The 25754-nt window shown below is 42.1% G+C and overlaps 1 protein-coding gene across 4 annotated transcripts in view; it reads left to right on the top strand.

Moving 5' to 3' along the window:
- LOC121269905 (CTD small phosphatase-like protein 2) overlaps nucleotides 1–25754 on the top strand; it is a 70722-nt gene that overhangs the window by 28800 nt on the left and 16168 nt on the right. For 3 of the 4 annotated variants that reach the window (XM_041175017.1, XM_041175016.1, XM_041175018.1), the window contains 5 exons: nucleotides 2074–2215; nucleotides 10448–10582; nucleotides 13114–13335; nucleotides 15957–16077; nucleotides 25161–25272. In XM_041175017.1, the coding sequence (XP_041030951.1) occupies nucleotides 2074–2215; nucleotides 10448–10582; nucleotides 13114–13335; nucleotides 15957–16077; nucleotides 25161–25272 (732 nt within the window). The remainder of the gene's footprint in view (nucleotides 1–2073; nucleotides 2216–10447; nucleotides 10583–13113; nucleotides 13336–15956; nucleotides 16078–25160; nucleotides 25273–25754) is intronic. The other variant, XM_041175019.1, reaches the window with a different exon arrangement.

Genomic DNA, 25754 nt, shown 5'->3' on the forward strand with positions numbered 1-25754 from the left:
CAAGCTTCCACTATGGCTTCTCAGGTCAGGTACCATTATCAAGTGGAGTCCAGTCTTTTTCTGACCCAATCAAAAATGCTTTCTGAGGGAAGTGAATTTTTCCAGTTTTTGTACCAGACATGTCAGTGATTTTATAAAGAGACTTTTCAGTGATATTGCCAATTAATTCTCATTTTGAGCTGTGTTCTCTACCCACAAGTAACTTGGCTGGATTTGTTTATTTTGTATTAGACCCTTATGGCCAGAGTACGGAGCAAAATTTCATCCCGTTATTTGAATTGGATTTGAACCCTAGTCTCAAAGAAAGAAAGCTCACATCAGGAGCCTTAACTAAGGTTCTGACATAGATTCTTGCCCAGTGTGTACTTCCATCCCATTCAGGGTATGAATAGAAGAGAAGAAATTAACCAGATGGACCTGAGCAGAATAATAATGCATCCAAGCTCAAACTAGAGAGAGGTTGAATTAATGCTGCAAGTCTGTAAGGTCACTTTTTAAGCGATGCTGATAAATTTACCGAATTAAAATTTTGGGGACTTCACTCTTACCTCATGGACCATCATTATTTATGTGTCTTCAATGAATAAGATGGTTCATGTTGTGGTTCCCTGTCTGCAAGTTCTAAGACTCAGCTGAACAAGCCGAGCACATTTCCCAGAAAGAAGGAAGGAAACTGAGAATGTGTGCCAAGTTAGCCTACACTCTTACTGCTCCAGGCAGCCCATTACAGAAGCACTTTGGATGCTGGACGAAGGTTGTTTGTCCTCTTGGCCGGGAGCGGTGAATATTAAAGGGATGTCTTCTAGCAAGGAAAGGGAAGAAAGTATTTTAATTTAAAAATAACATGAATTGGATGTTGTGACTGGAATGGGATGTTGTAAGATGCAGGAATAATGTCATGATGCAAAGTGATTATATTGGATGCAGCAGACAGAATATGAAATGAAAAGTCAATGACAGTTTGATAAACTAGATTCTGGTTGCCTAATAATATTTTTGCAGCTCCAAAGCAAAAAGCCTGTGATTAAGTTTGCTGAATGTCATACATTTCTTATTTGGTCAGCATTACTTGACCTATTTCTCTGGAAGGATTTTGATTGAAATTGAGCATTGCACAAATGAACCAGAATGGAGTTTGTCATTTTTAAGAGCCAGCTATTGGAGAAGATCAGTTTGGAGAATTGTCATTAGTTGGCACTACACAAAGATTAAACTTGAGAGGAAAAATATAGAATAAAGCAGTGAAATCTTTGCCTTGAGTATCTTTGGTGTTAACTTGCTCTTATACTCTGTTTAAATCCCAAGGTTTTTAGTCAGTGCTGCTGCTTTTTTTTATTATTGCATTATTCAGATGAAGGATTTAATTCGCGGTTAATAATATGAAAAGCTATTTTAATCATGCAGTGTACTGTTGGTACTGTTCCTTTGAGTATGTGTGTAACTACTTAAACAAAATACTGCAGATGCTGGAAATCTGAAACAAAAACAGAAAATGCTGGAAAAACTCAGCAGGTCTAGCAGCATCTGTGGAGAGAGAAACAGAGTTAATGTTTCGAGTCCGTATGACCCTTCTTCCGAGCAGTTTGATTAGTGATTGCAAGTCCTGTTATATTCAACTCTGCTTTTGCAAGAAATCTAGACTTCTCCTTCATCTTCCCCCTCTAATAGGAGAGCAAAAATCTGAGAAAGGTAACTCCGAGCTACGCTCATGGACATGCCAGTCTCAGTGGGCTCACATGCAGCCATTCTGAAGGAGATGACTTAGAAGTCCAGAAAATACCTTGAAGACTACATCCTGTTCTAGTGGAGGAGCGGGGAATAAGTGAAATTTTTGATTAACTTGCAGATAACCATCTTTGTAACTGTCATCTGTAATTTAAATCTAATAGAATGAGTTGTCTAGAATTTGGGAAATTTATGGTGATTTAAATACTGTGTCTGATCTAGTTTTTTTGGTAGCTCTGCGTTTAACTGAAGAGCTGTGTATTCATGCCAGAAGCATGTTTTTGAATGAGATGAAAGAGATGCCAGAATGGGAGTGAGTCAAAGATCATTTTCATGTCTGATCCACAGGCAGAAGCAGAGAATCCGCCGAAAAAAAAATGTAGAATTGACTGTGACCTAGATGATAATATGATCACGTCAACGCCTCATACTGGCTCAAAACCCAACAAACCAATTTCCAGAGTAAGGCGGAAAAGTCAGGTGAATGGAGGTTAGTGGAACCAATTTCTCTTGTTCATTGAGATGCGATCTCTGTAGAGACTGATAAGCAGGAGTTCAATTTCTTCTTAAAAGTTAATAACTGAAAGGATGACATGACAAGATTTCACGTTTTAAGACTTCCGTTGTAACAAAGGACTAAAAACACTTTTGACTAAATACTATAATTGTAGGCAATTTATGCTTTAAACCGCAAAACGTAACATTACCCTTTTTCTTTTACCACAAGCAAAAAAACACTGCATAGACATACATTGCACTGTTCTTTTAAGTAGATGTTGAATTCTACCAGAACCAGTCCAAGATGATTCTTAGCTCCGAGGGTTTACTTGTGTTCTTCTCCTTTCTCAGCCTGGGAATTTTTAATCTCAGAATTGTATTATGACCTAGCAGATGATGTATGCTAGGCAGATCAAATCCGCAAGGGAAACTTGACCACGCGATCTCAGCGATTTTGCAATTTTTATTTTATTTTGAGATGCGTGCCTTGAATTAAGTAGTAATAAGTCCACCCAGACCTGGTGATTTTTTTCACAAAACTAAATTAAGCATTTATTAACAAAAAAGATTTGGGAGCACATACATAGCTCTACAAATTACTCCTATAAAGACCCCTAAAACCCCTAATTAACTGGCTCCCAGTTACATCTCCGTTAAGGCAACAGTAAAAACAAATAGATTTAAACAGACTCAGGCAAAGCAACACAATACCCTGGATAGTCGCATTCAAAATGAATTTTCTCAGCTTCGGTTCCTGTAGACAGCAACTTGATGCACAGAGGCTGGAGGCTTTTCACACTTGTGTGAATACCTTTTCCTTACACATAACCTCATTTCCTTTATACATATTTCTCCCTTTTAATGCAAATTTCATTGTTCCCATAGCTTTTGCAACTTTACTTTTCTCATAATATAAATCTTTCATAGTACTAATTTTATCAGTAACCTTTGGGCAAAATAAACACACTGTGTGGCTTAGCTTTTTTTAGCTAGTTGTAATGTCTTACCATCTCTTTGAAATTCAGACTAAGCTAATTTATCTAAAATTCAAATTTTCCCCACACGTCACATTCTAATACTTCAGCCATGTCTACGTATTTAGCATTTCAAACCTAGCTTCTTGTTGGATGACTCAGAAACCTCCAGACTAGCTGTCTCCAATTCAATTAAATCCCCCACACACAGCATACACAAAGAAACAAATCCAAATCCCACTATTAACCCACCTTTACAATAAACCACAATATTATGAAAATTATTATATTTTCATGACAACTGTCTTTCACAGTGCAGATTTTTCCCTGGAGATTCTTCCACTGGTGCAAGCTAGACAAACATTCCAGGCTTGTTTTAACTCCTCATAAATTTGACCTTTTCAATCTGAGCACGGGTACCCACTTGCATGCCTGCATGGTGAACCACAGCGTCTTCCTGCCTATAGCTGCTCTCCTCCCAGACCTTGGCAAACTAACTTGTCAAGTTTTCAGGCATACTGTAGAAACTCTTCCTCTCTAAAAGCCCATCTCCATGGCAATGTTAATCACATGGGCCTTGTATCCAGGTAGAAATGCTGAATACCTATCTTTGAGACCCCACTCCCTTTTATTTTGGAAGTACATGGATAGGTTTAAGCACAACTGTTTACAACCTGACATTCTCAACACTTTTCTGAGACTTTGGAGAGCCACAGTCTATCCACTGTTGGCACACAGGCTGCTGCGATTGTCTCCAATTGTAACCACCTTGCACCTTCTTCTCAGAAAACAATCTGGGCCCCTTTAATCTCTAACATTCAGAACACCCAGACTTGCTGTCAGGCAGACTCCAGAATAGGTCATGTGTCCCCCTTCAAATACACAGACCCAAAATATAACAATCTTATAAATCTCATAATTGTAGCAATTGGGAATGTGTATATTCATTTCATAACATCACTCCAAATATCATTCTGCATAATTTCACAGAAGAGTGACCTACAAAGTTACAAGGTACTCCTAAGTATATACAGCACAGAAACAGGTCATTCGGCTCCATAAGATCATGTCGGTCTTTATGTTGTACATGAGCCTCATCTAGCTCATCAATCCGGGGGTGGGTGTGTGCGTTGGGGGGAGGTGAGAGAGACACTGGCTGCGGGACCCCGGGGATGAGAGGGACGCTGGCTGTGGGACCTGGGAGCGGTGAGAGAGATGCTGGCTGCGGGGCCCGGGGGTGAGAGAGAGATGCTGGCTGCGGGGCCTGGGTGTGAGAGAGAGATGCTGGCTGCGGGGCCCGGGGGTGAGAGAGAGATACTGGCTGCGGGGCCTGGGGGTGAGAGAGAGATACTGGCTGCAGGGCCTGGGGGTGAGAGAGACACTGGCTGTGGGGCCCTGGGGGGGTGAGAGAGGCGCTGGCTGCGGGACCCCGGGGATGTGAGAGACACGCTGGCTGCGTGACCTGGGGGTGAGAGACACGCTGGCTGTGGGACCCCGGGGATGAGAGGGACGCTGGCTGCGGGACCTGGGGGTGAGAGAGACACTGGCTGCGTGACCTGGGGGTGAGAGAGACACTGGCTGCGTGACCTGGGGGTGAGAGAGACACTGGCTGCGTGACCTGGGGGTGAGAGACACGCTGGCTGCGTGACCTGGGGGTGAGAGACACGCTGGCTGTGGGACCCCGGGGATGAGAGGGACACTGGCTGTGGGACCTGGGGGTGAGAGAGACGCTGGCTGCGGGACCTGGGGGTGAGAGAGACGCTGGCTGTGGGACCTGGGGGTGAGAGAGACGCTGGCTGTGGGACCTGGGGGTGAGAGAGACGCTGGCTGTGGGACCCAGGGGTGAGAGAGACACTGGCAGCGTGACCTGGTGGTGAGAGATACGCTAGCTGTGGGACCCCGGGGATGAGAGGGACGCTGGCTGCGGGGCCTGGGGGTGAGAGAGAGATACTGGCTGCGTGACCTGGGGGGTGAGAGAGACGCTGGCTGCGGGACCTGGGAGTGAGAGAGATGCTGGCTGCGGGACCTGGGGGTGAGAGAGACGCTGGCTGCGGGACCTGGGGGTGAGAGAGACACTGGCAGCGTGACCTGGGGGTGAGAGACACGCTGGCTGTGGGACCCCAGGGATGAGAGGGACGCTGGCTGCGGGGCCTGGGGGTGAGAGAGAGATACTGGCTGCGGGACCTGGGGGGTGAGAGAGACACTGGCTGCGGGACCTGGGAGTGAGAGAGACGCTGGCTGCGGGACCTGGGGGTGAGAGAGACGCTGGCTGCGGGACCTGGGGGTGAGAGAGACACTGGGTGCGTGACCTGGGGGCGAGAGACACGCTGGCTGTGGGACCCTGGGGATGAGAGGGACACTGGCTGTGGGACCTGGGGGTGAGAGAGACACTGGCTGCGGGACCTGGGGGTGAGAGAGACGCTGGCCGCGGGACCCCAGGGTTGTGAGAGATGCTGGCTGCAGGGCTTGGGGATTAAAGAGATGAAGGTTGCAGAGCCCAACGATGAGGGGGCTTGGCTTCGGTCGGGTGGTGGGCAGTGGGAAAGAAGCTGAATGGTGTGGGAGAGCGGGGTGTGTGTATGTGGAAGAGAGAGCAGGGTGTGTGTATGTGGAAGAGAGAGCGGGGTGTGTGTATGTGGAAGAGAGAGCGGGGTGTGTGTATGTGGAAGAGAGAGCGGGGTGTGTGTATGTGGAAGAGAGAGCGGGGTGTGTGTATGTGGAAGAGAGAGCGGGGTGTGTGTATGTGGAAGAGAGAGCGGGGTGTGTGTATGTGGAAGAGAGAGCGGGGTGTGTATGTGGAAGAGAGAGCGGGGTGTGTGTATGTGGAAGAGAGAGCGGGGTGTGTGTATGTGGAAGAGAGCGGGGTGTGTGTATGTGGAAGAGAGAGCGGGGTGTGTGTATGTGGAAGAGAGAGCGCGAGGGGAGTGCGTGCGGGGGAGCGCGAGAGGCGAGTGCGTGCGGGGGAGCGCGAAAGATGTGCGCGCGGGGAGAATGCAAAAGATGTGCGCGTGGGGGGAATGCAAAAGATGTGCGGGGGGAGAGCGCGAAAGATGTGCGCACGAGTGAGCGCGGGAGAAAGGGAGGAGAGTGCAGGTGGGTGAGAGAGGGGAGCAAGCGCGAGAGAGGGGGGAAAGAGCAGTTCGTGTGTGAGAGAGAGCAGTGTGTGTGACAGAGAGGGAGGGGCGCATGTGTGGGAGAGGGAGGAGCCCGTGTTTGGGAGAGGGAGGTGCCTGTGTGGCTGAGAGAGGTGTATGCGTGTGAGGGAGAGAGGAGTGTGTGTGTGTGTGAGAGGGAGGGGAGTGCCCGCGTGTGGGTGTGTGGAAGAGGGGAGTGCGTGCATGCGCACGCGTGGATGTGTGGAAGAAGGGAGTGTGCGTGCGCATGGGCAAGAGAGAGAGGAGAGTGTGCACGCCTATGTATGAGGGGGAGGGTGTTGCGCACACGTGTATGAAGGGGAGGAAGGGGGATGTGCACACGTGAGTGAGGGATTGGAGTGCGCGTATATGAGAGAGGGTGGAAAGTGGGTGTGTCTGGCTCACACCCAGCTTCAGCTTTCTCACTCATCCTCATCCTGACACCACAACATACACTCTCACCCATTCACACAGTGGGTGAGGATGAGTGATTGACCACCCTGAGACTGGGGGGTAAACTGGATACACACACTCTGACCCTCTCACTCTAATGGCCGTTTTTATTAATTACCCTGTTTTTTAAACTAATTGATATATTGGTTTGACATTGCATTATTTTTGTTTTTTTCCTTCATACCTCAACTTTTTTTTAAAATTCACGTTCAATGTACGAAACCTTATCTTTCCAAAATTTTCACATCGGGCCCTTGAGTTAGAAAGAAATAATTATGTGGCCCCTTAATCGAAAAGGCTAGACAAGCCTGGTGTAAACAATCACATTTTCAATTTTAAATTATAATGTTCTCTTTCTAATATTTATATTTACCATTTTATTTATATTCTTTCTCATTCTTTACACCTTTGATTTGTTTCATTCTTATTAGAATAAAGCATGGAACACTTTTCATTTTAAGCATTCAACTTCAAAATTGAGGAATTCCAGGGTAGTTATAATACCGGATATTTGTAGAATACAGCTCGTCTTAGTATAAAGTTTGCACTGCTCCAAAAATATGCCTTAATTCTTACTAAAGAGCTTCACTTACTAAGTCACATTCATTTTGTACTCTAGTCATCCTGTCTTCCCTGTTAAACTTAGCACATTGTTTGAATATAACACACTTTTGTGCAGTATCCTGTTATGTGTGTTTTTGGGAAGCACTTTAGTATTGTAATTGGAAAAAATTGGTTTAGAACATCTAAAGGCATTGTGCCAACCCCTTGAACAGGTGGCACCTGATGAAAGCATACCACTAACAAATTTGCACAGCTCTGAGTCAAGATCATTGATTACAGTCCCACTTATAAGTTAACACCAATGTATAGGTTATACAGTCTGAGGAAAATGAATATACAGCTCAAGAAGGCAAAACCTACCTCTTGAACACTGTACTGAGCAAGATATCTAAAAATTTTGCTGCAAGTGGAGGCTGGTGACAGACCTCTGAGGAAGATCTCTGCCATTGAGAGAATATGTATAATATTTGTATTGCACGAATTTGGTAGATTACAAGAGTTTAAGTACGTTCTTGATGAGCATGCCCTCACAACCCCTTAAGGGGGAAGTTGTTAAAGATAACTTGGTTACGTCCTTTAAATATGAAGCTTGGGAATACGTAGTTTCATTTTGCGTATTACATGTTCAGTAGGTTGTACAGTCCAGTGTAATGTACCAGCTTAGCAGTGGTGGGATAATTAAATCTGATTACGGTTGGAAAAGGTTTGAGGACATCCACAACATGAGTGAAACCAGAGTGTTGGTACAGGTGATAGAATGGCTTAGATGCAACAAGATTTTGCTTTTGTATTCTTTCCCTTTATGTACCTGCCCCTTTGCAATTTTGACTGTAATTTTATTCAAAGATCACTCTTCTTTTGTGAGCAAACTAATGTTCCATGGAATAAAACACATGCTACACAGAATTTTATACTACAAATCCTGTGTTTAATTAAGATACATACGAGGGCCAGGTTTTTTATAGTGAGTCAATATATTCTGAACAGGATTTCTGTCTTCCATTATCTGAAACCAAGGCTAACCTCTGAGAAAGGAAGTAGTAAGCAAACAGATTATCTGCATAGGTCAGCTGACAGGTCTGAATATCTGCCCCAAAACTAGTCTGATCAGTAAAGAAGTTTTCCTACCCTACTTGCTGCATATAAAGAGCAGCCTACAGTATTTGGTTCCAATTCTTGTTTGTAAATCCACCAGCCTTGGAACTTAAATTTGCTGGATGTTTGACTCGAGCAAGTTTGTTCTGTGTAAATATTTTCTCTTTCATTTCAGTGATGCTTAAGGTCCTGTTAAAAGTGAGCTATATGCGTTGTAAGCAAGCTTGTACCCAATTGGACTGCATAGGCTGTTACCTCATGGACTGCAGCAGATCAAGAAGGCAGCTCACCACCACCTTCTCAAGGGCAATTAAGGATGGGCAGTAAATGCTGGCCTTGTCAGCAATGCCCACATCCTGTGAGTGAATACATGAAAAACTAAATTTGAGCAATATCTAACTAAATGCAGCAGATTTTGCCATATTTTTTGGAGGTTGCTGTGTTTTCTCTCAAATTAATGTAATGTGGATAGGAAAAATCTTAGAAGACCAATTCCTGATTTGTGTTTGCACCTCAGTAATGAGGATTGGAAGTGTTTTATTTGGAAAGTTTTCATTTTGGTAGTAAAATGTGTAGGTAAATTCAGGATTTAAAATTTCCACAGTTTTTTTTAATTGAACAACCATAATTGATTTTTTTCCTCAATGGGTGCTGTGTACCTTCTTTAGATTGTTCTGTAAAATAGAATCATTTTTGTCTAAAACTGGTTGGTGTCTTGTAGCATTTCTCATGAACAAGGTTAAAAGTACATCTTCCCTCTTCTGTCTCCATCTTTTTTACCCTAGAAATCTGACTTCATTCTTCATCTTTACCCCTTACCATAAGCTTTTCCTATTTTATCCTCTGCTTTAAATCTCTTCACCATGCCTTACATGTTTCTCTTGCTGTCTGCCTCCCACTCTGTATGCCTTGCATTTGATTCAGCTTTCGTTGTCATTATTCTACATGCACAGGCTGTTAACCAGATAATAAATTATTCTATATGCCTGGTCAGACAGATAACTGCCTCGTGTGCCATCTGTCACAGTCAGGTAATGAATTGTAGGTTTATAGGTAATCAATTTTTTAAGTGCTTGCAGTTGTGCCAGCTAAAGATCTGGGGGTGGCTGAGCAGTGGTATAGAATCCATCCCCACCCCAACATTTCTGAGCTTTGTGCTGTTCTATAGCAGGCAACCACTCTCTTAAATGCTTGAGGATCTTCAGGCTAGGTGGGCAGTGTGTAGTCTATCTCTTGGGGAGCACTGTTTCTGAGGCCAAGCTGCATTGGAGTGGGAGATAGGCTGGGGAAAGTTGAGGGCCGACACAGACAGTTGGCCACAAATGTGTGGTGTGGACACACGGTGCATATGTGCAGGATTGGAGCAAGAGCCTGGTAATAGATAACATTTGGAGTAGAGATATGAACTAAATTAAGATTTATTAATTATGGCATACTGTTAACTAATTTATAATTATATTAAATGCAGTCATTAGATAGCATCCATTTAATAGTGGTCAAGATACAGGGTGCTGATATTATGGTTGGGTGCCACTATAAAATTGATTTTTGGTGGAATGTATGATTGGTTCAGTCTCAAACAACCATGACTAATTAGAAATGATGTTGAATGTTGTAACTAGGATTTGAAAACGTTCTGACTGTGGGGCTAGTTATGGGATATTTTCCTGCAATAAAGACACTATATAAATCCAAGTTGCTGTTATGATCCAATGAGCAACACAGTCCCGTGTTTCTACAGATATGTCATAAAATAAATGTACATGGAGCAACAAACCTTACGCACTCAAGTAATAGTAACCACTGGATATGCCAAAGTATTGTACAAGTTTAAAATGTAAAATATGCCGCCTTTCTTTCCTCTCTCCCTGCCCTTGCACAAATGCGGCATTTTGTCTCGTGGAAGACTGAAGCAACATTACACATTCATAATCATTGCAGATAGGCAAATAATTATTACAAATTTTAAAGCATATTATTTAATGTAATTTATTTTTTTCTTAGAGACTGGTGGCTACAGCAGTAAACAGAATGGGAAACTACCAATCGTTAATGATGTGGTCAGCCCTCCGCGAACTGCCTTACTGGGGACCATCTTTTCTCCTGTTTTCAGTTTCTTTTCACCAGCAAACAAAAATGGTAAGTACCTGTGTCAGTGGGCAAAGGGGCACTTATGAAACCTTTGTCCAGCAATATAAAGTAAGTGATCAGTGAATTTGTAAGTGATCAGTACATTTGTACAGATTTGTTTTAGGGTGCCTATAGAGACAGCACTATAGTATTTCTTTTAGAGTGAATTTAATATAGTGGGCTTTAAGTGCATTAGAATCATACAGCTTTGAGGACAGCCATTTGGCCCATCATGCTTGTGGCAGCCCTTTGAAAGAGCAATCCAAATCCAATCCCACTCCCAAGTCTTTTCCCCATAAACCTGCAACTCAGTCCACTTCAAATACAGGTCCAAATTGCCCTTTGAAAATTACCAAGGGACCTGTATCCATCGAACTTTCAGATCCTGTGTTCTAGATCTTAACAACCCCCCATGTGAAGAAATTTTTCCTTCTGTCTCTGGCTAATTGTTTTCAATTTATGACCTCTGGTTATGCCAACTAACCAGCCAGTAGAAATAGTTCCCCCCCATCCCCTATTTTCCCTGTCAAAACCCCTCATAATTTTGAATACCAAATTATTGAGTGGTGATGCAGTTGGATGTTATCTCCATGTGGGAAGTTCCAGTTCTGGGCCTTATGTTACAGGGTAGTGACATGTGTTTCTTGGAGGAAAAAGGATGGAATTTGGAGAGTGCAAGCTGCTTTGCACAACTCTCAGCACATTATTTCAGGAGCAGCAATAGCAAAGGTCTGTGAGGAGGTCAACTGCCAGCTGACTTGGCTCACGACAGTATGCTGGAGGGAAGAGAAGGGAGAAAATATCTTTTCTAAAATAAAATTATGTTAATGAAGCCGTGGACAGCTTTATGTCATTGTAGACTGTTGTGATTGAGGGCAGTCTGACGAAAGGGAACATTAGTTTTAACAAGGTGCTAGGATAAATCTTTTCTTCCTTACATTTTTTGTTATCTTATTCACTCTCACTATTTCTTCAATATAGCAATTGAACTAGGGTTAGGAAAGATCGTGTTAACACAGTGGCTGCTTCTGAGCCTGATAATTATTAAGACTGATGGGTTGACTGGTTCAAACGGTACAATCCTGGGACTAACTCTGAACCAGTTTCTTGTGGCTTTTTCTTTTACTTTTGAATCATCTTGACCATTTTATGGGACAAAATCAAAATGATTAAATTTTCTTAGTGCTATTCACCAAAAATGTATGTGATCAGACATTCTGTAGGTTGAGATAAGTATATCTGACCTTGCCCTTTTAGAATATTGGTGTACTACCTGCATCTGAATTGCGCAGCAGTAGTTACATCAGGAAGCAACTGTAGTGTAAGCATGAAGGCATATTTTAGAGAAACCCCATCATTTCACAAAATGAGTGAATTAATTCTATACTCATAATTACCAAGTTGTTTCTGGGACTTTAGGCAATAGTATTCATGTGCAATTTGATGTTGTTTAAAATTTTATTCTTTCCACAAATATCTGTCCATTCATTGAATCCTGATTTTAAAAAAAAGTAAAATGAGGAAATGCTGGAAGCATTCAGCAGATCTGGCAGCATCTGGAGTTGACTTTTCAGGTTGGTGACTTTTCATCACGATTGGTAAAAGTCAGAGATATAAATGATTGTAAGCAAATACAGAGGTTGGGGATAGAGTCCAAGAGCAAGGGAAGGTCTTTGGTGGGATAGAAGACAGGAGAAAGTGAGTGACAAAACGGATGATTGCATGGCAAAAGTACCTGGTGATGGAACAAGTAAAGAAGTAAAAGGTAGGTCTAGAGGAGCAGTAAATGGAAAAAGCAGAATCATTACCAATAGCTTCCATCCAAAAGTAAACAAAGTATTGGTTATGATCTAAAATTTTTGAATTCAGTGTTGTCTCTGGAAGCTATTTAGTGCCTAATCAAAAGATGAGGTGTTGTTCCTCAAGCTTCTGTTGAACATCATTGGAACAGTGTAGGAGCTGATGACTGGTCAGAATGAGAGTAGACGGAGAATATTTTCTGTCGTTGGACTTTCTTATTGTTTCCTATAGCAAAAGGCACCATATAAATTAAAGTTTATGTTGCCTCTCTAACATAGTCTTAAAAATGCTTCACTGTGCCATGATTCATGTTGGCAAATGTTTTACACGAAACAAGGTCCCGCAAACTACTGAGGGATTAGTGCTCAGCTTGACTTTTGGATGTCAAAGGAGGATTTTATCTAAAATGTCTGGGCAAACTGATCATCTTTGAATACAGTCATCAGATCATCTTATGCAAAGATCAGTGCTTATGACAGCATCCCCATGCTGGAATGTCAACCTGGATTGCGTTCTTACATCTTGGAATGAAACTTCTGATCCGGCGAAAAATTGCTGTTAACAAACCAAAGCTTTTCTAATATTGTTTCTCCTCTTGCAGCTGCAGTGTTTTGTTGAATGTGCATAGTTTGTAGGGTCTTAATCTCATTCAAAGAGTGATGCTTAATGCACTGTGGTGAGCAACCTCTCCTTTTGTTATTTTAGGTACTGTAATTTGATGCTTATAATTGTGTTTGCAGGAACATCAGGTTCTGACTCTCCAGGTCAGGCAGTAGAGGCTGAAGAAATTGTCAAACAACTGGAATTGGAACAGGTAGACGAGATCACCACCAGTACAGCAACGTCGGCCACTGGAGGACTGTATTCTGGCCAGGCAGTGACAGCACAATCACCTTTGTCTCCTGACAGCAGTTCAAATGATGTAGAGGATGAAGTCACTAATGAACTTCATCCTATGTCAGGTACAGTAAACTTTTTAAAAGAGCAATTCTTTGCATTTGCAAACTCTGTTAGAAAATGAGGCCTGTGTGCTGATGTTGGTGTTTGTGTGGAAGGAATTGTGCTATACATATCCACTTCAGAAACCTGAGTGACGCAAGAAAACTTTGTGAATGTGATCTCAAACCCCTTATCTGTGGTGAGCTTGGCTACGTTCTTGAGTGATTGTGAAATTTTCACTGATGCACGCTGCAGTGTCACAAAAGTGGTCATACAAGCTATTCTTTGCACTAGCAGTTAAAATCAGTAGTTTGGTGACTTCCTTTACCAATTAATCAAATGTTAAATTCTGAGTAGCTGGGTTTAGCAAAGCAATGTTACGGCTCTAGCTGTGAACTAGGCTGACTGTCAGTTGTCCAATGTTAGTTGGGAGTACCATGAGCCTTTCTACCTTATGCACGGGATTGCCAAGTCTTGCTGTGCAGAATTGACACCCTCCAAACTTCATTCAGCGCAACCAGAGAGACTTTACCTACCTTCTATCACCCACACCCTAGAAAAGAGAATAGGATCATACAACAGAAAAGAAGGCCATATGGCTCATCATGCCTGTGCTAGCTCTTTGAAAGGGCAGTGCAATTAGTTCCACTAACCCACCCTTCCCTTTTCCATTATTGCTGCAATATTTTTCCTTTTTTTATGTATATATCCAATTCCTTCCTGAAAGTTACTATTGAATCTGCTTCAAGCTGTGTATTTCAGATCATAACTTCCTGCATTTAAAAGAAAACTCATCATCTTCCCTTTGGTTCTTTTGTCAATTGCCTTAGTTCTGTATCTTTTACTTACTGATCCCCTTGCCAGTGAAAATAATTTCTGCACTGTATTGAAACTCCTCTTAATTTTGAATGCCTCTGTTAACTTGTCTGTTATGGTCATTGGGCAGCAGATGCGAGTAGATTTGAGCACTCCCTGGTGATTTTAGATGCCAGGTAGTCCTGCTGAGTATGATGAGCAGCTAAGCTCATCATGAGCTGTGTAACTGTATCGTAACTTGGTAATGGTCTGACTTCCTATTTGTACTGCTGGCAAAAGTTTTCTTTTAGTTAAACAAAGTTTCAGATTTACTGAATTAAATAATGGATTCAGTAGCAAATTTTACAAAAAATGTACCTATATTTAAGAAACAAAAACAAGATACAATGAATGAAAGTATTTGAATGATTAATGCTATAATTAATTAATTTCCTATGAAACAAAATAAGGATTTTAAAATGGTTAGTGTCTCCATTAAAATAGCAGGCACTATTTCACCTGAGCACCTTAAACATTTTTATTCTAATAGTACAGTGTACCTTCTAGTCTACGGACATTTCAAAAGTAATTGTCCTGTAATCAGTATACAAATTCCTCTTAATTCAAATTTGCTTAATTTAGCTTTTTGTATAAATTCTTACTTTGTTTTCTTTATCTCAATTCAAATTATTTCAATCTTGAAGTTGCCTCTGAATGATTAGGATTATATTTTTCTATGCAAAAGATGTGCCTGACCCAGACTGGCTAACAGAGTGCTTCCTGGCTGATTAATGAAATGTGGCTTAATAAATATATCAAATCGTATGTTGATTAACAAAGATTGCCTAGTAGGATTAGGAGCTTGACTGATGTCTTGAGATAAACTGAGGCTACCTTAGAAAATATCCTTATTTGGGTGCATTGATACCAGGTTTTCATTACTACAAAGTGGTTTGCTCTCTAAGGTGAGAGACCAACTCCAGGCAGTGAGCCCACATTAGGTGAGGTATAATTGCTATCCAACACTAAATGTAGCTTTTTTTTAAAAAAAAAAGTCCGACAGTGTGCCTGGGAACAAGTTTTAATTTGAGTGGAGACAGCGCTGTTAAAATGTGGCCAGTTTGAGGATTAGACTTCTTCATCCGGCTGCAGGCACAGTTTGCATAAAGTGAACGATTTTTCCATGCATTTTGCCAGCGCAAACAGTGCTCTTAGCCAAGCCAAGACCCCTTTAGTGTAACAAACTTCTGAGTTGATTTTTAGTAAAGCCTTTCAATAAATTATTTATTCACCTAGTTTCTTTTAAGTTGTAACCATACTCTCATGTGAAACTTATGCATCAAAAGACAAGATTTGAATCCAAGCACAATATATTGGCATTAAAATGCACTGTGCTTCTTAGTGGTAGATGAATGACACTGACCTCTGCCAGGCAGTTGGGGAATAAATTTCCTCAGAGTCCATTCCTACATGGTTTGAAACGAGTGGCCGTGAGCAGCAAATGCACTTGTTCTAAGTGCTAGGCAGTGACAAAACATCTTCATTCTGGTCGTCTGACTAGCAGAACAATCATGTCCTATGTTGCTTGTACTCTATATTGTTCAGTCATTGAATGTCTGGTCAGACTGGTTTAGTTGTATCAGTCTAGTTTAATTATATCTTTTGGAGAAGGGAAAAGAATTGAGAGGGGAGTTGGCAGGTATGCTCTTTGTAAAGCTTGTGAGGTAAAGCAATTCTTGAAGAATGTGTTATGCATTCTTTTAAATTGGGTAATTTCAGGCAGTCTGCGATCTTCAGGAAAATTTGATGGTATTGAAAAAGTTTGTGATGTTTACTTCTTAATTTTTAGCACCAGAATTGAATGTGTCAAATGTAGAACTGTGCAAGACAATATCTTCTCCTGACTCTTACCCAGAGCCACCTGCTCACCCGGAGGCAAGCTATGAAGAGGACTGGGAAGTTTTTGATCCGTAAGTGTTTGAATAGTTGTTTATTAAAACTTGCACATCATGTGTAAATTCTGTGACTTACTCGGCTGAGTCTGACTCCGGGACTTGAGCACAAAAGGCAAGACTGACACTGTAATGCAGTACAGTACTGAGGGAGTACTGCACTGTTGAAGGTGCTGTCTTTTTGATGAAATGTCAAACCAAGGCCCCATCTGCCCCCGCAGGTGGATATAAAAGGTCCCATGGCAATACTTTGAAGAAGATCAGAGAAGGTTTTCCTGTGGCGTGGCCAATATTCCCTCAATCAATATCACAAAAACAGATTATTGCTGGAAAAAAGGGCATGCTGTTGAAGCTTTTCATCTTGCACTCACCAGGACAGACGCAAGAATACCAAATTTTAAAGGGAACCAGCAATTTATACTACATGAGAAAAGGATCGGTAAATGGACTCTGGTTGAGGCATTGTATGGAGAATGCACCAGGGAATTGTGATTCCCCCAGCTTTTGTTTAAATTCATAATAGTCAAGTCGACTTTGGTCAAGGCTTTGCCTCGGGCCATGCACCAAGGGAATCATTGTCACCATGCTTTTGTTTATCTGAGAAAGGTGCAATGCCTGGACATTTTATTTCTGTTGGCAGAGGACAGGGCCTTGCATATGAATATATATAACTTCTAGCAAGCATAAGTGAGCCACATTATGAACCTGACCACTAATCTAAAATTGGTTGTTATTGTAATTCTTAGCACAATCAGGAAAGATTATCTGTTCATTATCACATTGTTATTTGTGGGAACTTGCCGTGTGTAAATTAACCACTGTGTTTTAGACATTACAACAGTGACTGCACTTCAAAAGTACATCATTGGCTAGAAAGAGCTTTAGGATGTCCTAAAGTTGTGAAAGGCACTATGTAAATGCAAGTCATTCTTTTAACAAAACTATAGATCAGTTTTGATACTATCACATCAGTGAAATGAAAAAAATAAAAGAACTTACAACAAGCTGCTTTTAATTGTAAAATTTTACGTTTGGCCTTCAGCCCATTGCACCTCTGCTAGTATTCTGGAAGAGCTATTCATTTGACCCCATATCTGTTTATATTTTCTTTTCAAATATTTTGATTGAATATGCTTTTACGATACTGTGCAGCCTCTGGTTCCATGGTCAGTCCAGCCATGATCTAATTGTAGAACAGACCTGAGGCACTGAATGGCTTGCTCCTGTTCTTATGCTCCCTCATCCTGAGGAGCCAAAAAAAATGTTGTGTCTATAGGAAACTGGGTAGTAGTTGTGGAATAAGAGATCGCCCATTTAGGACTGAGATGAGGAGAGATTTCATCATTCAGAGGGTTGTGAATATTCAGAAGTCTCTCAGCTAGAGGGTTGTAATTGCTCAGTCATGGATTATAATCAAGACTCAGACTGATAGATTTTTGGACACCATGGAAATTAAGTGGCATAAGGAAGGGGCAGGAAAGTGGAATTGAGGTAGAAAATTAGCCATTACCTTATTAAATGGTGGAGCAAGCTCAAAGCACTGCATAACCATCTCCTGTTTCTGTTTCATATAACCTCTACTGTAGATTTTAAGGCAAAATAGGTTAAACGATAAGACGTTAGAAGAGCAGTGCTGGTCACTTAAGGAGATGTTTCATAACTCTCAATGGAATATATCTTTGTTGAGAAAGACTCTATGAGAAGGATGCATCACCTGTGGCTAACTAAGGAAGTTAAGGATGGTATCAAATTGAAAGAAAATATGTAGTTCTTTGAAGAGGTTGATTAGGGTAATGCAGTTGATGTGGTATACATAGACTTTGCAAAGGCATTTGATACAGTGCCACACAACCAACTTGTGAGAAAAGATATTGCTCATGGAATAAAAGGGACAGTAGCAACATGGGTACAAAAGTAGCTGAAAAATAGAAAGCAGAGAGTAATGGTCAGTTGATGTTTTTCGGGCTAGTGGAAGAATTGTAGTGGAGTTCCCCAGGGGTCGGTATTGGGATCCTTGCTTTTCCTGATATATATTAATGATCTAGATCTTGGTGTGCAGTGGACAGTTTCAAAGTTTGCGGATGATACGAAGCTTGGGAGTGTTGTGAACTGCAAAGAGGGTGGTGTGGAACTTCAAAAGGACATAGATAAGTTGGTGGAGTGGGCAGATAGGTGGCAGATGTTCAGTGTGGGGAAGTGTGAGGTGATGCATTTTGGTAGAAAGAACATAGCCAGACAATATAAAATAAGGGGTGAAATTTTGAAGGGGATGCAGGAGCAGAAAGACTTGGGTATATATGTGCATAGACCATTGAAGGTGTCAGGATAGATGGAGAGAGCAGTTAATAAGCATATAGTATCCTGGGCTTTATTAATAGAGGCATAGAGTACAAGATCAGGGAGGTAATGCTGAATTTATATAAGACCCTCGTTAGACCTCAGCTGGACTATTGTGTACAGTTCTGGGCACCATATTATAGGAAGGATGTGAACATATTGGAGAGAGTGCAGAAGAGGCTTATAATAATGGTCTCAGGGATGAGAAACTTCAGCTATGAGGATAGATTGGAAAAGTTGGGACTATTTTCCTTGGAGAGGAGAAGGCTGAGAGGAGACTTGATAGAAGTTTTCAAAATCATGAGGGGACTGGACAGAGAAGATAGAAAGAAGCTGTTCCCACTTGTAAACAGATCAAGAACAAGACAGCACAGATTTAAAGTGTTTTGCAGAAGAAGTAAATGTGACATGAAAAACACTTTTTCACACAACGGATGGCTCAGTTTTGGAATGCACTGCCTAGAAATGTGGTGGAGGCAGGTTCAATCGAGGCATTCAAGAGGGCATTAGTTGATTATTTGAATAGAAACAAGGTGCAGGGGTAAGGGGAAAAGGGAGGGCAATGGCATTAGGTCATAATGGGCCGATTGGCCACCTTCTGTCTGTGATTCTATGAATATAATGTGGGAAAATGTGAGGCTATGCACTTTGGCAGGAAAAATAGAGGAGTTGAATATTTAAATGGAGAAAGACTGCAGAAGGCTGCAGCACAGAGGGATGTCAGACCCCTTGTGCATGAATCCCAAAAAGTTAGCATACAAGTTCAGCAGGTAATAGGGAAGGCAAATGAAATGTTGGCCTTTATTTCAAAGGAATGGAGTATAAAAATATAGAAGCATTACTAAAACTATACAATGCACTAGTTAGACCACACCTAGAATACTGTGAACAGTTATGGTCCCCTTATCTAAGGAAAGATGTACTGGCATTGGAGGCAGTCTAGAGAAGGTTCACTAGATTGATCCGGGTATGGAGGGATTTTCTTACGAGGAGAATTCGAGTAGGTTGGGCCTGTACTCATTGAAGTTTAGAAGAATGAGAGGCAACCTTATTGAAACATATAAGATTCTTAAGGTGCTTGACAGGGTAGACGCTGAGAGTTTATTTCCCCTTGTGGGAGAGTCTAGGACCCGAAGACATAATCTCAGAATAAGGGATCACCCATTTAAAACAGACAAGGAGGAATTTATTCTGTCAGAGGGTAGAAAATCTGTGGAATTCTTTACTGCAGAGGGCTGTAGAAGCTGGATCGTTAAGTATATTTAAGACGGAGAAATACAGATTTTTAATCAGTAAGGGAATAAAGGGTTATGGGGAGAAGGCAGATAAGTGGAGTTGAGGATTATCAGATCAGCCATGATTTCATTGAATGGCGGAGCAGACTAAATATGCCGAATGGCCTACTTCTGCTTCTACGTCTTATGGCCTTAAAATGTAACTCTACAGGACTGTCGGTCTGACTATAGTAAAGCTTTGTGCAAATGCAAGAATTGGACACTGAAGTGGTGCTATCTACTGGCCAGTGTATATTTTGCAAGGTGAATTAAAAGCCATGAACTTTGAACTTGAGTTAAACTGTGTAAGCCCTTTAAAAAGAATCGCATCTGACCTACATTGATTTGTTTTTTTGGAGAGGTTGCAAGGGAGTGGATACTGAGAAAGATGCTAAGATTATGACAAAAATGCACCAATGTCTTTTCATTCCGGCAATGTTGTCATATCCGTTGTAATTATGCTGAGAGTTGATGGTGAGAGCCTGAGTTCTGCAGGAAATGAGAGTAGTAAGGATTTTCTAACTGTTGAGCAGTTGAGATTTAAGAAAATTCTAAAGACATTGGAAACCAAAGTAAGAGCAGAAAATGCCTGAAATGTCCATTAGTTGTTAAACTTTGGAAGAGAAGAAAAATCCTCTTTTGGATATTTTTGATCCTTTTTGTGTTTCTAGCATTTATTCATTTTCATTTGGTAAAATTTAAGTTCCGTGGCACTTATTTTTTTGTGCGTCCAATAACTAGTACCAGTTCAAAGTTAGGACTGGGATTGCTGCTGTCATTATAGTGAGATGTTGATGACCTCTGTCCCCACAGAGGCTGTACTCAAGTTTTGTGCTCAAGTTTCTGGAGTAGCACTTCTACTCAAAACTTTCTGACTGAGATGCTACTTAGTGAACATGGCTGACATAGAAAAATAGGAATAGTGTCCTGTGTGTATTCTGTTGATGCTACAGTTTGGGATGTAATGAAAGTGACTGTGCTAGCTGACAAATTCCTGTAACTAATTTTAATTGTGTTAGCAATTAGCCATGCTTATTGATTTTAGCGAATAATGAGAGTCATTGAACTTAGCACATTTGATTATGCCAGCTAATATGCAATTAACACTTAAATAACCGATCCTGCAGGAAGTAACTTCCTCAAATTGTTATTTAGCCAACAGAAGAACTAGAATAAGTGCATAAAATGCTCCTCGGACTGTTGTTCTCATCGCATTCTGAGATCCACACTCAGTGCCATGCGCGGCCACATGAACAAACTCAACCTCTCCCTCCAGCAGCACCGCCGCACCCTTTTACGAAGGTGCACGTGCCCCAGTTTCATTTTATTCTTCGTCTCATCCGACGACTCAACAAGAAACTTTGTCTCTTTCTTTCAAGTGCAAAGGAACGCAAGCTCCAACAACTCATCAACCCAACACCCATCCAGGGCCCTCCACCCCTGCCTGTCCCTCTGTCCGCATCCCGTCTTACAACCCCAGCCCCAGCCGTGTATTCACCATACCCCCTGACCTTCCCCTCTCCGACGCTGAACTTTCAGTGCTCAGCAAAGAACTTAGTTTCATACCCTTACACCCTCATCTCAATGAATCTTGGGCTCGGCACAATGCTGAACTCTTCTTCCGCCGCCTTCGCCTCTGTGCTCACCTCTTTGGGCAGGAATCCTCTCCCCGTTCAACGGATCCTTTTACCCACCTCCAATATTCTCCCTCCACCTGGAACCCTCCCTCTGGATTCTTACCTTCTCTTGATCTTTTCACTGAGAATTGTTGGCGTGACATTAGGCGTCTCAATTTCTCTGCTCCTTTCACCCACTCTAACCTGTCTCTCTCCAAACTTGCTGCACTCCGTTCTCTCAGGTCCAACGCTGATATTATCATCAAACCCGCTGACGAGGGTGGTGCTGTTGTCTGGCGCACTGACCTCTACCTCGCAGAGGCTGAGCATCAACTCGCAGACACTTCCTCCTACCTCTCCCTGGACCATGACCCCACCACTGATCATCAAGCCATTGTTCCCAGAACCATTACTGACCTCATCTCTCTGGAGATCTTCCTTCCACAGCTTCCAACCTCATAGTCTCCCAACCTCGGATGGCCTACTTCTACCTCCTAACCAAAATCCACAAACAGGACTGTCCCGGCAGACTGATCATGTCAGCTGTTCCTGCCCCACGGAACTCATTTCTTGCTATCTTGACTCCATTCTCTCTCCCCTTGTCCAGCCCCTTCCCACCTATATCTGTGATTCCTCTGACACCCTACATCATATCAACAATTTCCAGTGCCCTGGCCCCAACCGCCTCCTCTTCACCATGGATGTCCAATACCTCTATACCTCCATCCCCCACTGGGATCCTCTGATGGCTCTTCACTTCTTCCTCGAACAGAGGCCCAAACAAGCCCCATCCACGACTACTCTCCTCCATCTGGCTGAACTTGTTCACCCACTGAGCAATTTCTCCTTCAACTCCTCTCACTTCCTCCAAATAAAAGGTGTGGCTATGGGTACCCGCACGGGCCCCAGCTATGCCTGTCTCTTCATGGGGTATGTGGAACATTCCTTGTTCCAGTCCTACTCCAACCCCATCCCACAACTCTTTCTCCAATATATCCTTGATTACTTCGGTGCTGCTTCATGCTCTCGTCGGGACCTGAAAAAATTTATTAATTTTGCTTCAATTTCCACCCCTCCATCATTTTCACGTGGTCCATCTCTGACACTTCCCTTCCCCTCCTTGACCTCTCTGTCTCAATTTCTGGTGATGGACTGTCCACCAATATCCATTACAAGCCTACCGACTCCCACAGTTACCTCGACTACAGCTCCTCACACCCCGCTTCCTGTAAGGACTTCATCCCATTCTCTCAGTTCCTTCGCCTCCGTCGCATCTGTTCTGATGATGCCACTTTCAAAAACAGTTCCTCTGAAATGTCTTCCTTAACCGAGGTTTTTCACCAACGGTGGTTGACAGGGCCCTCAACAGTGTCCGGCCCATCTCCCGTGCATCCGCCCTCACACCTTCCTCTCCCTCCCAGAAACATGCTAGTGTCCCCCTTGTCCACCAGCCTCCACATTCAAAGGATCATCCTCCGCCATTTCCGCCAACTCCAGCATGATGCCACCATCAAACATATCTTCCCTTCACGCCCTGACGGCATTCTGCAGGGATCGTTCCCTCCGGGACACCCTGGTCCACTCCTCCATCATCCCCTACACCTCAAACCCTCCCATGGCACCTTCCCATTCCACCGCAGAAGGTGCAACACCTGCCCCTTTACTACCCCTCTCCTCACCGTCCAAGGGCCTAAACACTCCTTTCAAGTGAAGCAGCATTTCACTTGCACTTCCCTCAATTTAGTCTACTGCATTCGCTGCTCCCAATGCTGTTTCCTCTACATTGGAGAGACCAAATGCAGACTGGGTGACCGCTTTGCAGAACACCTTCGGTCTGTCCATAAGCATGACCCAGACCTCCCTGTCACTTGCCATTTCAACACTCCACCCTGCTCTCATGCCCACATGTCCGTCCTTGGCCTGCTGCATTGTTCCAGTGAAGCTCAACGCAAACTGGAGGAACAGCACCTCATCTTCCGACTAGGCACTTTACAGCCTTCCGGACTGAATATTGAGTTCAACAATTTTAGATCATGAACTCTCTCCTCCATCCCCACCCCCTTTCCGATTTCCCCCCCCTTTTTTTCCAATAAATTATATAGATTTTTCTTTTCCCACCTATTTCCATAATTTTTAAATGTATTTCCATCCATTGTTTTATCTCTACCTTTTAGCCTTTTTCGATTCCTTCACCCCACCCCATCCCCACTAGGGCTATCTGTACCTTGCTTGTCCTGCTTTCTACCCTTAATTAGCATAATTAAGATAATATCACCACCTTCAACACCTCTTTGTCCTTTTGTCTGTGACATCTTTTGGTTATCTCCACCAATCACTGACTGGCCCTTTATCCAGCTCTACTTGTCCCACCCCCTCTTAAACCAGCTTATATTTCACCTCTCTTCTATTTTTACTTAGTTCTGTTGAAGGGTCATTCGGACTCGAAATGTTAACTGTGTTCCTCTCCGCAGATGCTGCCAGACCTGCTGAGTTTTTCCAGGTATTTTTGTTTTTGTTTAGAATAAGTGCAGTCTTGTATCACATTCCAAATGGTAAAACATTTCATCCCTATTCTATGACACCAGCTCCGGTGGCTGTTGCATGGGATGTTGTGTTGAGTGCCGTGTCACTACGTTGTTGTTTTAGTGACCTACATCAGATATTTTTTTTATTTCTGACCCGTTAACTGTTTTTTGCTACTTTGGTTTTTAACCTTTTGCTACAGTAAATCAAGTGGGTCGAGTTGTGACACTGACTGTCTTGTATATTCATTTACCAATATACTTAACCCCCATCGTTCTGTCAGCTGCCTGAAATGCTGAATGATTCCAACATTTCCTGCCTTTTATTTCCAGCTTCTGCAGTATTTTAAACTGAGAACGCTCTAAGCAACTTGCCTCAATTTATTTTCTTTCCTTGTCATTGGTGGTTCCTGTATCATTCATTGATTCTTGGCTGAGTTGCTTCTTCCTAGGTTGCTGCTAGCTGCCTATAGTGATTGATTTGTTTCTTTTATGTGGGCAAACAACTGTCTGCTACTCAGCAGCTCCTGATGGTTGAAATTATTATTTAGTGTAGATGGAATTGCGAATGTTCTTCCATGCTTATTAAGGCACCTTTTGTTCTATCTCAGTCATCGTAAAAAAATACCATCATCAAAATTCTGACTCTCTTTCACGAATCTTTGAAATTAATGTTTGGTGATTGTTAGGACGTCGTCCACATTATCATATCACTAAGTATTCTCGGAAAACAAGATGTTCTTTTGTTTTCCCTCCTGGCTTTTTAAAATTAATTATGAAAGATAATACTGTTGGTGTACGGAACACATTCCATGTCCTACACGGAGGTAGAAGCATTTGATGGATTCTATAAACATATGTTCACACGCTGACTTTAGTATCCAGCAAGCAATTTCCACTTCACTGGTGATGTGATGCTAACATTGGGAAGTAAACATTGTCAGATCACCAATCTCACTAGGAATTTTAAAATGAAGCCCTTGGCACCCGCAGATTTGAAACTCAAACTGCAGGTGAAAACATGGATACCCACGGCGAGTTTGAGTGATTTGTTCTTTGCAGTGTAAATGCACACTAAGTGAAGATCAGTGATTTTTAAAGGAAATTGGATGGACACTTGTGGGAAATAAACTTAGGGCTACAGGAATAGAGCACGGGAATGGGACTGTCTGAATTGCTCTACCAAAAGTCGATGGCTGAATGGCCTTCTGTATTGTAATGACTCTATGTTCAGCTAGATTTCCTAGTTAGTTTTAAAGTCGCCATTTAGGATTTGCTACCTCCTGGGCTTTATTTCCATAGTGAATGTTTTTCACATGCATTTTAACAGTTTCTTTCTGTTTGCTTGATAGTTATTTCTTCATTAAACATGTGCCACCGCTAACAGAGGAACAGCTAAGTCGGAAGCCAGCCCTACCACTTAAAACCAGAAGTACACCAGATTTCTCTTTAGTCTTAGACTTGGTGAGTGAAATTATGCTTTAAAGCGTATATATGTGTACTTTACAGACACAATTTTTTGAATAAGATCATAGTAAGTTTGATTTACAAAATAAGAAAAATATGTTGAAACAGACATTGATGCACAGTTCTTTGTGTAAAACATCAATATCATAGAATGTGATACCTTTATACTAATTAACCTCTACTGTATTTGTTTTTGGATATGTAAGATTAATGAGTTCAGTTTTAAAAACGTGAAAAAATGGGGTGGGTACTGTCTGCCAACAGAGGCATCTTTGTACTCAACTGGCAGAATTTCTGGATAAAAAATGTTCCCAATTTGTTGCATCTTCTATAGTTAATTTGGAATGGAAATATTGGAGGCTGGTTGCATTTCCTTAATTGTTTAAAAATTATTTTACCATCTATTTACTTGGTCTTTTCATGACAAATCCTCACTTGAGTTGCAACTTGTTAAACTTACGATTTAATTTCCGCATTCC

The sequence above is a fragment of the Carcharodon carcharias genome, chromosome 26 (genome assembly GCF_017639515.1).
Source record: "Carcharodon carcharias isolate sCarCar2 chromosome 26, sCarCar2.pri, whole genome shotgun sequence".
NCBI lineage: Eukaryota > Metazoa > Chordata > Chondrichthyes > Lamniformes > Lamnidae > Carcharodon > Carcharodon carcharias.